This window comes from Eschrichtius robustus, chromosome 11, assembly GCF_028021215.1.
Source record: "Eschrichtius robustus isolate mEscRob2 chromosome 11, mEscRob2.pri, whole genome shotgun sequence".
NCBI classification, from domain to species: domain Eukaryota; kingdom Metazoa; phylum Chordata; class Mammalia; order Artiodactyla; family Eschrichtiidae; genus Eschrichtius; species Eschrichtius robustus.
Window position 1 is genome coordinate 33,540,629 of NC_090834.1, and position 12,918 is coordinate 33,553,546.

The 12,918-nt window shown below is 33.2% G+C and overlaps 1 protein-coding gene across 4 annotated transcripts in view; it reads right to left on the reverse strand.

Moving 5' to 3' along the window:
• Positions 1-12,918, reverse strand: part of DYNC2H1 (dynein cytoplasmic 2 heavy chain 1) — a 358,559-nt gene that overhangs the window by 263,286 nt on the left and 82,355 nt on the right. For all 4 annotated transcript variants that reach the window (XM_068554132.1, XM_068554131.1, XM_068554130.1 and 1 more), the window contains exons 41-47: positions 12,679-12,834; positions 10,766-11,025; positions 9,843-10,089; positions 8,639-8,790; positions 7,282-7,426; positions 5,201-5,303; positions 4,471-4,638 (exon numbers count right to left, since the gene is read on the reverse strand). In XM_068554132.1, coding sequence (XP_068410233.1) covers positions 4,471-4,638; positions 5,201-5,303; positions 7,282-7,426; positions 8,639-8,790; positions 9,843-10,089; positions 10,766-11,025; positions 12,679-12,834 — 1,231 coding nt within the window. The remainder of the gene's footprint in view (positions 1-4,470; positions 4,639-5,200; positions 5,304-7,281; positions 7,427-8,638; positions 8,791-9,842; positions 10,090-10,765; positions 11,026-12,678; positions 12,835-12,918) is intronic.

Below are 12,918 nucleotides of genomic sequence, written 5' to 3' on the forward strand. Positions count from 1 at the left end.
ACAGCCCTACCTTCCCTAGACCCCAAGCTACCTCATGTTCTTCTTTCCTTCTCCATCATATTTCTCACATTATCTTCTACTTGCCAAAACCACTATATTAAACTCTTATTTGGGAACAACAGTGCTACCCTAATTGCGAAATCCAAACCTTCTTTGTAGTCATTATCCCAATATGACTTGTGTGCATCTCCTTAATGGAGCTTTGAATCTATATTACCGTGCTCATCAAGCCACAACCACTACTCCTTTTCAGTTTTCTACTTATCCCTTATATTCTTATTTTGACTGGGATCCAAATTCAGCCTGTTATGCTTTAATTCTAAATACTCCCCTGGAATTATTTAATCTTATTCTGTGGATTAGATTATCAACTATCTAAATATACACCAAAAACCGATTCACTACGTATCTCTAGGCAAGTCTCCCAGCTCTAGTCTAGTCCCATATTCCCAATTGCTTAATGACATATAACTCATGCATTCATTCATTAAACACTTATCTATCACAGACCTGTATTTAAACATTGTACTTCCTGTTAGAGATAAGTAGTGAATAAGACAAACATAATTTCCACCCTCACAGAACTGATAAACTTTATGTAGATGCCCAAAAGACACTCAAAAAGCTTGCAAACATTCAAACACATGCATAAAACTGAACTCATTATCTTCATGCCTCATCATTTCTCAGCTGGACTACTGCAGCATCCTCCTACCTCATATCCCTGCTACAAGCCTTTACCCCATCAAATATATCCTCACTGCTACTAGAGTAACAAACACGAAAACAAAATCTGATAGTACCACTGCACTACAATATCACATATAGCTTCCCACTGCCTTAAAAAAAAAAAAAAAAAACTTTTCCTAATCAAGGTCCTTTGCAATTTGGCTTCAATTTGGCTCCACTGACTGCTTGAGTCTCTTATCTCCCTCTGTACTCCAATATATACCCCAGCTTTCTCAAGCCTTTGATTCTTTGCATATGCTTTTTCCTTTGTCTGGAATGTCCTTCCCCTCTTCTTCACTTAATTGTATCCTTTAATATACAGTTTGATTTCCTGTAATCGCTCAAAAAAATTAAAGTCTTAGGTGTTAATTTAACAAAATACCTTATAGGACTTATGCTGAAAACTATACAACACTGATGAAAGAAAGCAAAGAGTATCTAAATAAGTGGACAAATATATTATGTTCATGGATCAGAAAAATCAACATAAGAGGTCAATTCTTCCCAAACCAATATACAGAACTAATACAAATCCTACCACAATCTCAGCGACATTGTTTATATACACAAGATTATTCTAAAATGTATATGGAAAGGCAAAGGAACTGAAATAGCTAAAACAATTTTAAAGAAGAAGGAATCAGTCAATTGAATTTTAAGACTTATTATACAGCTACAGCAATCAAGACAGTGTGGTATTGGCAGAGGGACATATACATCAATGGAACAGAATCAGGAACCCAGAAACAGACTCACACAACTAATTTTTGACTAATGTGCAAAAGCAGTTCAAGGCAGAAGGGCAGCCTATTCAACAACTGGTGCTGGAACAAGTGGACAACCATAGGCAAAGAAATGAACCATGACCTAAGTCTCACTCTTTACACAGAAATTCACTCAAAATGGACCACTGACTTAAAACATAAAACTATAAAATATTTAGGAAAAAAAAGTGGAGAAAATCTTCAAAATCTAGGACTAGACAGAGTTCTTAAACTTGACACCAAAAAAGCCTTAAAAAGAAAAATTAATAAATTGAGCTTCATAAAATTAAAACCTTTTTTATCTGTGAAAGACTCTATTAAGAAGATGAAAAGACAAGCTACAGAGTGGGAGAATATATTTGCTAACCACATATGTGACAAAAGAATAGCATCTAAAATACATAAAGAACTCTAAAAACTCAATATTAAAAAAAAAATCCAATTAGAAAATGGGCAAAAGACACAAAGAGACATTTCACTGAAGAGGACATACAGAAGACAATTAATCATATGAAAAGATGTTCAACTTCATTAGCTGTCAGCAAGATGCAAAATAAAACCAATATAACATATCAATACACACTTATCAGAATGGCTAAAATAAAAAAATACTGAGAACACCCAGTGCTGGCAAGGATGTGGAGCACTTGGATCACTCATATATTGCTGATGGAAATGTAAAATGAAATACAGCTACTCTAGAAAACAGTGTGGCAGGTTTTTTTTTTTTTAAACTAAGCATACAAGTACCATTCAACCCTGCAACTGCATTCCTGAGCATTTATCTCAGAGAAACAAAAATCTCCACACAAAAACCTGTACATAAATGACTACAGCAGCTTTCCTCCTAATAGCCAAAAACTGAAAACAACTCAGATGCCCTTCCACAAGTAAATGGTGAAAGAAATGGTAGCATGTCTAAATATAATACCTACTCAGCAATAAAAAGGAATAAACTACTGAAACGCTCAAGAACCTACATATATCTCCAGAGAATTATTCTGATTGAAAATGAGATTGTTGAAATGACAAAATTGAACACAGAAAAGACGGGTGGTTTCCAGGGGATGGAAGAGGAGTTGATCTATTTTAACTGTATCAATGTCAATATCCTGGTTGTGATATTATACTATTTTTGCCAGATGTTACCGTTGAAGGAAAACAAGTAAAAAGTACATGCGCTCTCTCTGTTGGTTCTTACAACTGTACGTGAATCTACAATTATCTCAAAATAAAAAATTTATTTTAAAAAATTTCAAAGTAACTTCCTCAAAAAGGAATTAGTCTCTACTCTTCTACACCCCTAAAATCTAGCATTTATCCCAAATATATTCAGAAAAGTTATATTAATTGTAAAACACTTCATGCTCTACTGTATTTACCAGTTTAACCATCTATTTGCATAAATCTTTGTGGCACCTAAACATATTAGCAATAGTTATCATTGTAAGCAAGGACTTTCACATCTGTATCTGCCATTAGATAACAAGTTTCTTGAGCACAAGAATGTATCTAGTTTATTTTTCAGTATCCAAAATTAAAAAATTAATTTTGGATACTTAAAATTTTTAAGCATCCAAAATTTTTCTTAATAATTTTTCTTTATAGATATTCTACTATGTGAAAATCATATTTGCCTGGATCTAACATATATCAAGCCTGTATTTTTTAAAAAATACAACCCTTCATTAAAAAGTAAAATACTGAGAAAAAAATATTATTTATTGAGTCCTACACAGGAGACTCTAAAAGATACCAAATTCTAGAGAATTCAGATAAGACACTGATACTATCTAATGCCCAAAGGATATGTCACTTTCTTTGCAAGACGAGACACTATTAACTCAATTTTTAGACTGAGAAACATGGCAGCATTTGAGAACAAGAGCCTCTCCATGCTAAGACATGAAAACTACACGCCACAATGACATAAAACCTCACTCAAAATCAAGCCGACTTTGAACTATTAACAGGCTTCTCTCAGCATTTCATCCTGTCTTAGGTTCTTTTGAACTTATTTCCTGATTCTAAGGCTCAAGCAGCACCTAGAAAATTCCTTCTATCAATCTTAACATCCTTTTCACCTTCAAGACTCCCCTTGGCTTATGTCATTACGACCCTGGAACCAATACCAAATCTAGAAAGATACAACATAATGTATTATATGAAATATTTTTGAAGGCTTGCTTTACACTCTAATAGAATAGAAATTCATTTTGTAGCTTGAAAGCAGTTTTATTAGGAAAGAGTTCCATATTATAGTCATCCTCTGTCAAAGGCCTTTTCAACATGTTGATTTTCATTTTATATGCATCACTCCCACAGCATTTCATAATGCAAATTGGTCATTAAGCAGTAATAGTTGCAAATGCAACATAGCTCCTTTGACTGGTGCTATGCTTTGTTTGTTTATCACAATAATGGGTGAAGCTGATAAGAGGGTACACAAGAAGTTCTGTGCTAATGACATTATGAGTAGTGACAGGAATGAGTCACTTTCTCAAGCGAAAGTTCATTATAATCAAATATGGATTTTCACTATGATCTTTAAGTATCACACACACATGGCTATTTTTATTAGTAAAAGTCCTTCAGGAAATACAATTTTGAATTGCAAATGTTAAACACTACGGTCTGAACAACCCTTTCCAAGAAAACAATTATCGTCATCATATTTTGTTTGGAACATAATTATTGAAATCTAGCAAAGAAGACAGAGCATCCTCTTATGGTAAAAACATTAAAATTATCCAAAGTTTTGGGTTTTTTTTTTGTTTTAATTGATTTTACTGAAGTATAGTTGATTTACAATGCTGTGTTAATTTCTACTCTACAGCAAAGTGATTCAGTAATACATATATAAATTATCCAAAGTTTTGATTTGTTTAGATATATGAAATCATGCTACCAGTAAGAAAAAAAAATTGAAAGTTCTCATAACTTTTATATATTTACATAAACTCTGTAACTACATTACCTGCCATATTGTCTAGTACATCTGAGCCCCAGTCTCCTTGAAACACTGATGTTAAAATACTGTCAAATAAATGAAGTTCCTTTGCACCAACAATTTTGTCACGAAATAAGCGCCGTGCTTCATATGCTACAATTTCTAATACATAATCTAGAGGATGGTTTGAGGATCCTAAAAAAGGCAAAATTTTCTTTAATTATAATAAAATTCAAATGATTTAAAAATGGTCTGTTTCAACATAATATTAGAAAGAAATAGAGAATGAGAATCTACATACCATAATTTTGGCATCAGATAAATAGAATAAAGGGAAAAAGAGTTAGAATTCATTTTGTTAATGAGTTGGTAAACTTTTTTGATTCTTTAAAGGATACATTAAACACTATTATCTCTAGTTGTTCAATAAAGGTATCAATCCCCAAGAGCATATTAAACATGCTTTGGCTACAAAGGATAACGATTATATTTTTTTCCCAAATCAAGTTTTAATAGTGACAATCATAGTTTAGGAGAGGAAGCATAATAAAATATCATAATTTTAATATCATGTTAAAATTTAATATTAATATTTAAATTTAATATTAACATTTTAATTTTTAAAATACTATAATTACAATACTCATTTACCTATTACAAATATAGCATACAGCATAAACACACACACACACACACACACACAATATGACATTCTAAAGAAAGATAAGTGATTTGAAATCATAAAAGCAAAACTTACCTCCTTCTAAATCATATCTGAATAAGCCAAGAACCCACTGGGTAAGGATGCAAGGAGTAAAGAAATAGTGGCTATAATCATCAACTGTAAATTTGGCCCGCACCTGGAAAAAATATAGTAAATGATCTGTCTACTCTCTTAAATATATAATCATGCTATAAATTTTTCAGTCACCTTAAAGTCATAGAATGTCAATTTCTACCAGTGGCTGGAACTGTATTTCAATATTACTGATTTCCTCAGTTATCTTGTATTCTATATTTTATGCATTTAAAAACATTATCTAAGAGAGGTTGTTCATAAACTTCAACAAACTGCCAAAGGTTGTCCCTGGAAAAAAATAAAAGGTTAAAAAGCCCTGCTAAAGAAAGGAATTCAAGGAAAGCTAACCTAAATTTTATAAAATGGTAGCTATAATTCCAAGGTGCTCATGGGTGCAAGACAGACCCATTTTATAATGGTGGGACCCACAGAGCTATCTTATGTTCAAGAAATCATTGAACATTTAACAAATCAAAGCGCCACAACTCAACATATAACCAACGAGAGAAGAGCCTCTCCCTTCCTCTCTACGGATGGAGCCACTGCTCTTATTCTGGCCTTGACTGCCTAACATTTGCATTAATTTAGAAAAACATAGCCTTATCTTTCTCCACTTCTACTCCAATACTATAAAAAGCATCTTCCACAAACACTTCCATAACTTTCGCATGCTATTCCCTTTACCCAAGGAGACCCTCTTTCACCTCCAGCCACTTTGTGAATTTCTCTTTATTTTTCAAAACTTAGATCACATTTCATCTCCTCTTAAAATTTACAATAGCCAGGACATGGAAGCAACCTAAGTGTCCATCGACAGATGAATGGATAAAGAAGATGTGGCACAAATATACAATGGAATATTACTCAGACATAAAAAGAAACAAAATTGAGTTATATGTAGTGAGGTAGATGGACCTAGAGTCTGTCATACAGAGTGAAGTAAGTCAGAAAGAGAAAAACAAATACCGTATGCTAACACATATATATGGAACCTAAAAAAAAAAAAAAAATGGTTCTTAAGAACTTAGGGGCAGGACAGGAATAAAGATGCAGACATAGAGAATGGACTTGAGGACATGGGGAGGGGGAAGGGTAAGCTGAGACGAAGTGCGAGAGTGGCATGGACATATATACACTGCCAAATGTAAAATAGATAGCTAGTGGGAAGCAGCCACAAAGCACAGGGAGATCAGCTCGGTGCTCTGTGACGACCTAAAGGGGTGGGATAGGGAGGGTGGGAGGGAGACGCAAGAGAGAGGAGATATGGGGATATATGTATATGTATAGCTGATTCACTTTGTTATAAAGCAGAAACTAACACACCATTGTAAAGCAATTATACTCCAATAAAGATGTTAAAAAAAAAAATCTACCACACACAACAAAGCTATTCACTCTCTCTTCCATGCTATCTCTGTAACTGGTACATATTGTTATTGATAGACTTATTACACTGTATTAATAGTTTATTTATATGATCAGGTCCCTCATTAGACTGTGCATTTCCAGGGAATAGCGACTCAGTCATCTTTGTATCCCTAGGATTGGCACTGGAAAGAGAAGGTACTCAATAAATATCTTCTGCATCCTTAATGCCTATTTTCAAGTATCACCCCACTTTATCAGAGTATTTTAGACATTTCCTCACAGATAAAGGAAAGAAATAAACATCAAGAACTACTCTCGGATTTGAAGCCTGAAAGACAGAAACTGATAGAAGTCAGGAGAAAGATCTAGTTTTGGAAAGAAGATGAACCCCACTGTAAATAAGCCAAATTTGAAACCAAAGCAGAATGACCATCTACCCACTGATTTATTCATTCAATATTTATTGGGTGTTTATTAAAAACTATGCCAGAAGATACAATAATGACTAACGCACACACAAGCATCTATCCTCACAGAGTCACTCTCCAGTAGAAAAGTATAATAAACGACAGGAAAAGAAAGCCTGAGCATCAACACAAATCAGGATTAAAGGTAGCCCTTTGGGAGTAATACCAATAGACATGAAAACTACAGTGTAAGTGAATATATACCTGTTCATACACTTGTACCATAGATCCTGCTAAGAGAGAAATTTTTGACGAAGAACCCCAAATAGTATGATTCCTCAGATTTTTACGTAGAACTGGTTCCAAATATGCTCCATAAATTGTCTGTAATTGCTCTCTTTCTGGGTAACTAAAAAAAAGCATATAAGAAAGAAGTTGAAATAAATCAACATTCTAAACTATTTTTTTTTTTAAGATTTTTTTAGATGTGGACCATTTTTGAAGTCTTTATTGAACTTGTTACAATATTGCTTCTGTTTTATGTTTTGGTTTTTTGGCCGCGAGGCATGTGGGATCTTAGCTCCCTGACCAGGGATCGAACCTGCACCCCCTGCATTGGAAGGCGAAGTCTTAGCCACTGGACCACCAGGGAAGTCCCCTAAATTATTATTTTAATGTTAAGTTATAGCAGTGGTTTTCAAACTGTGTGGTTTTCAAATTGTAAGGCCTAAATACCTCCAAGGTTTACTCAAGGGCTAAGGCCAGGCTCACAGTCCCTATTGTTACTTCAACTAAATCAGATCCCTGATTATCTGTTTTCAAATACTAAGGATTCTAATAGAGGATTCCAATGAAATTACTTAAAAACATAATTGTTTAAAAGACCACTGATCTTTAGAAAGGGCCAAAGGAAAATTCTGCTTAAGAAAAAGCATTTTGAATTAAGTATAGTCTGTACAAACAGCAGTAATCCACCTTAGAACTACAGAAGTAGAAAACAACAAATAAAATCAACCTGTTTCTCCCAAACCAAAATCTATTTCAGTACAGCTTAACTGGTTGCTGTAACATTTCTAAAAGAAGAATGTTAATAGACGGGGGCAGTTCAGCATGAAAGCACAAAAACAAGATTTTGTAAGGCAAAATATAACAGAGGATGCAGCGTCATAAAATTCGAGTCCATGTAACAATTATGGACCATGGAGATGGATGGGTATGTTACGATCAATATTATCAGCCACTAAATGACCTAACTTTACTTTGTTAAAATTTAAATTCTCTTTTTAGTTATCTTCATAAAATTTGATTGTATTTTTGTTTTAAATAACCCATAAAACATTTAAATCTAAAACCCACCATTCAGATTCCTGAGACTGACATTTAGAGACAATACAAAGCAGTTATGTTTTATTTCTAATATATAACAAGCATTGATTAAAGACTTCATCACCCTAAATTACTGCCTACAGTTTAGGAAGGATAGGAAAAAAATAACATCAGAGCTTAAATTTGACTATTTTTATATTCTACATTTTGAAGTAATATCATTAATATATACCCTTCATAAAATGCAATGTATGTCTCCCCAAGTCACAAAAACTTTTAATACAATGATACGTACTCTACAGCGCAAAGACGAACAATAGAAGTAAATCTGGTAGTAAGCTTATGTCTTCCCAGTCTTCCTCCAGCTGACACAGAAGCCACAATTTGAATATTTTCTAAACCAACCCATTCCAAATTTTCATCATAAAATCCTTGATATGTCAATACCTATTTGACAATAAATATATTTAAGTGTTTTATGCTTAAGATTTTCTAATCATGATATATTTTGCATAAAATTCAATTGTTTCCAAATTCAATCATCATCAGAAGATAATGGTTACTGCGAAATGGGGGGGATAAATTGGGAGATTGGGATCAACATATACACACTACTATGTATAAAATAGATAACTAATAAGGACCTACTGTATAGCACAGGGAACTCTACTCAATACTCCGTAATGACCTATATCGGAAAAGAATCTAAAAAAGAGTGGATATATGTATAGGTATAACTGTCACTTTGCTGTACAGCAGAACCTAACACAACATTGTAAATCAACTATACTCCAATAAAAATTTTTTTTTAATTTTAAAAAGACTCTGTGTTCAGTTAATGTTAGCTGAATTATCCTCATTTTTAAAATGCTTTTCAAATAAATATTAAAATCCAGGTGATAGTATAAATCCACCAGCAATTATCAAAAAAAAAGTGAAAGAAATCAGGAAAAATATAAGAATATTTTTTTCTATAAATATTTTATTATATTCTGCAGTTATATAGAAAAGCAAAATGTGAACCAATATGAGTATATTAAGCTCTAATTTAGAATTTAGAGTTTCTAATTTGATGTAAATCACATAAAGAAAAAAAAATCTTCCACAGTGACTGAAGCATGACTGAGGAAGTCCAACTGCTCTCAGAAGAATGCATACCTAAAAGAATGAAGCAAAAACTTCCCCAGCTCCAGCACCATCCCCAGCTTCTGCTTTCCTCCTTTTTTTAGGAATAAAGGGTAGGTAAATGGTGTAGGGTAAAGGTTGTTTTTACTCTTTCTGTCATATATCATCTCGATGTAATACTAATTTTTAGATGGAGGAAGATCAAAGAAAGTAGCCCTGGAACAAGTGTGGGATGCTTCAAGAGTTTAATTTCCATGACACATGCTAGATAAAACTAGCCCTAAAGAGGAAAGCAGATTTTCTATCTATAAGAAAAGTTAATGAAATTAAATTGTTTCCAATTATATCAAAACACTTCAAGTGATAAGACCCACCTGCTGCAGGAAAGCTACCAAAGTACTGGTCCCCCATTTATCAAGCTTGGGTAGGTTGATATCTTTTAAGTACAGAACAAGTCTCTCACAGTCTTTTGGTCTATACACTCGACCAGTATTAGTACTGATTACCATGCAAGTCTGGCTCAGTTTCTGCAGGAGATGCCGAGAAGTAGTTTGTGCACTACAGTGAACTGTAGCAATCTGAGTGGACCGGAGTTGGGAAAAGGCATACCTGAGCAGCATCCTAAGAAAGATATAAAACATTTGACTTTGACAATAAAATACTTTTTATATTCAATACAAAATTTCTATTTTTAAATATTTCCGTTTCTAAATTACGTATGATGTTTAAGGGAAAAGTGGTAAAAATAGATATGGTTTCCATGACTATCCATAGCTATGAAGGTAAGCTTCCTAATTTTTAGACTGGAAAAAAAGTTAAAAAAAATTACTATGACTTTACAGAATTGTTTAATTATTACTAGAAATGTGAAAATAATAATCTATATTTCCTTTATTTCCAAAAAACTACACTCAGGAGGCACTAGAAATAGGTTGAATTCCACTGAATTAAAAGCTATTTTTAAATAGCTAACTTCAAGATTCATTTTTTATAACTACAGCATACAGTAGTTTGCGAGTACATCAGGTATTCATTTTTCATGATTTTACGCACAGATTCTTTTTAAGAGTATCTTCTTCTAATTCCATTGGAAAACACACAACTTGGCAGAAAAAAGGACATATTTTTCTCTATAGTCATATTATCTTTACAAGTAGTGACAATAAAGAGTCCTTCATGAAAATGTAAATGCTACTTTAACCAAAAAAAAGGTAACAAAAGCTGTTAAATCATTTTAAAACAGGAGAGAAGCATAAATCCACAATATGCACCTCGATTAACATTTTTCTACTCTTACCCTTTGCCACATCCTTCTGGTCCAACAAGAATAAATGGCTGTTTAGTGTCAGAACTTAACCAAGGTTTGAAATAATCTAGACCTCGTTGCATGTCAGGAGTCTGAATGACTGGAAGAGTTTGGCTATTACTGAAATCATCAGCAGTCAAGTTTTCTGGCTTCTTCAGCACATAAGATGCTAATCGTCCTCTACTCGAGTCATAGTAGGTGTCCATTGGTTTGTGAGGGTCTGGAGGAGATTCTCGTGCCCAATTAAAAACCTTAAGAGGAAAAAGTTGTGATAGATTTTCATATACAGTGCTCCAAACAGAGTATGTGAAATTTTAATTCTTTAAAGTAAATGCTCCAAAGAGAATCATCTTACTTTAAAAAAAAAAAGTTCACATGCACTAAACTTACCTAATATCCTTAATAATCATAGTAACATTTTATCTGAAATATTAGTCTCTGAATGATCATTTAAGCATATAAAAGTCATCTAGTTCACACATGTTGTATAAATATATTCAACTTTTAACTGAATTCTTATGAACACTAAATTACAAATTGTACAGTGTAGCACTCTTAGACCCTTCATTTCCAGTACATTTTGGTACTGCACATTCCACTGTCACCACCCCTGCTCTCAACTTGTTCTTCTTTCTTACACGAAAAACTGTTATCTGCACAGATACACAGCAGAGAGTTAGCCCCTAATGCCACTCTTCAACAGCTTTATTCTAAACTTTGGCAATAAAATGTCTGCTTAAAAGCAGCATATAATATGACATTGAGTGGTAGCAGTGAGAAGCATCTGGTAACAGAGGCAACAGAACAGCCATGGAAAGAAAAACAGAACAGAGAAAGCAATAAATGGTGATACCAGTGAAACAAAGTGATAAAAATGCAGAAACATAATGTTGGAGCCAACCCAAAGGAATATGTGTTCAATTATTTCAACAGAGGCCAACAGGAAGAAATTCCTTAATATGTAGAATTTAGTTTTATAAATAACGTGGCTGAAATATACCTTTGCATTTAATAAAGAAAAGATTTATAATGATTACTCCATCCAAGCATTCCTAACTGCTAAAACTCTTCTGGTTAAAAAAAATGATTAAAAATATGTTATTTTAAGATTAAAAATGAAAAAAATAATTATATTTATTTACATAGCCTAGTATCAAAAATATCTAACAAAAAAGGTATAGTCCAAACTTTAGCCTATTAAATATCATTTTATAAAATTTTAATAACATCATAAAATATCACAAACTAGTTCAAAGGAAAAAATAAGTATATATGTACCTATGTACTTATACAGACAGTCCCCAACTTACAATGGCTCGACTTAAAGATTTATCAAGTTTACAATAGGGCGAAAGTGATACGCATTCAGTAAAAACCATACTTTGAATTTTGATCTTTTCCCAGGCTAGCGATAATGTGGTAAGATACCTTCCTGTGATGCTGGGCAGTGGCAGTGAGTGGCAGCAAACTGCAGCTCGGGCAGTCAGCCACAACATCACCAGGGTAAACAACTGATATGCTCACAACCATACTGTTTTCCACTTTCTGTATAACAGTCAAGAAATTACATTCTATTCAACTTTTTATTATAAAATAGGCTTTGTGTTAGATGATTTTGCCCAACTGTAGTCTAATGTACATGTTCTGAGCACTTTAAGACAGGCTAGGCTAAGTTATGATATTTGATAGGTTAGGTGTAGTAAATGCATTTTCGACTTAGGATATTTTCAACTTATGATGGGTTTATCTGGATGTAACCCCATCATAATTCGAGGAAGATCTGTATATAAATGCATTATTATTGTATTAAGTGCATAATTTCAAAATTTTAAAGATTCTATACCAAGGATCAATGAAAATTAACAAAAAAGGTTGACGAAACATAGGCTTTAAATGTGTATTACCTCTTTGGTGAATTCCAGACGTGACTTCATGTTCAGATTTCCACCCAGCCCCCTTATGAGATTAATAATAAATTGATCATGATCTCTGCATCCATGTAGATGTGATAAACCATTCATCACAGTCCCAACCAAACTTGTTTCTACCACATAGTCATTCTGTTGATTAAAATCCATGTTACAGACAAAAGGTAAATATTAACCAGTAAATCAGAACCATACACAGATTGATGTTTACTTATC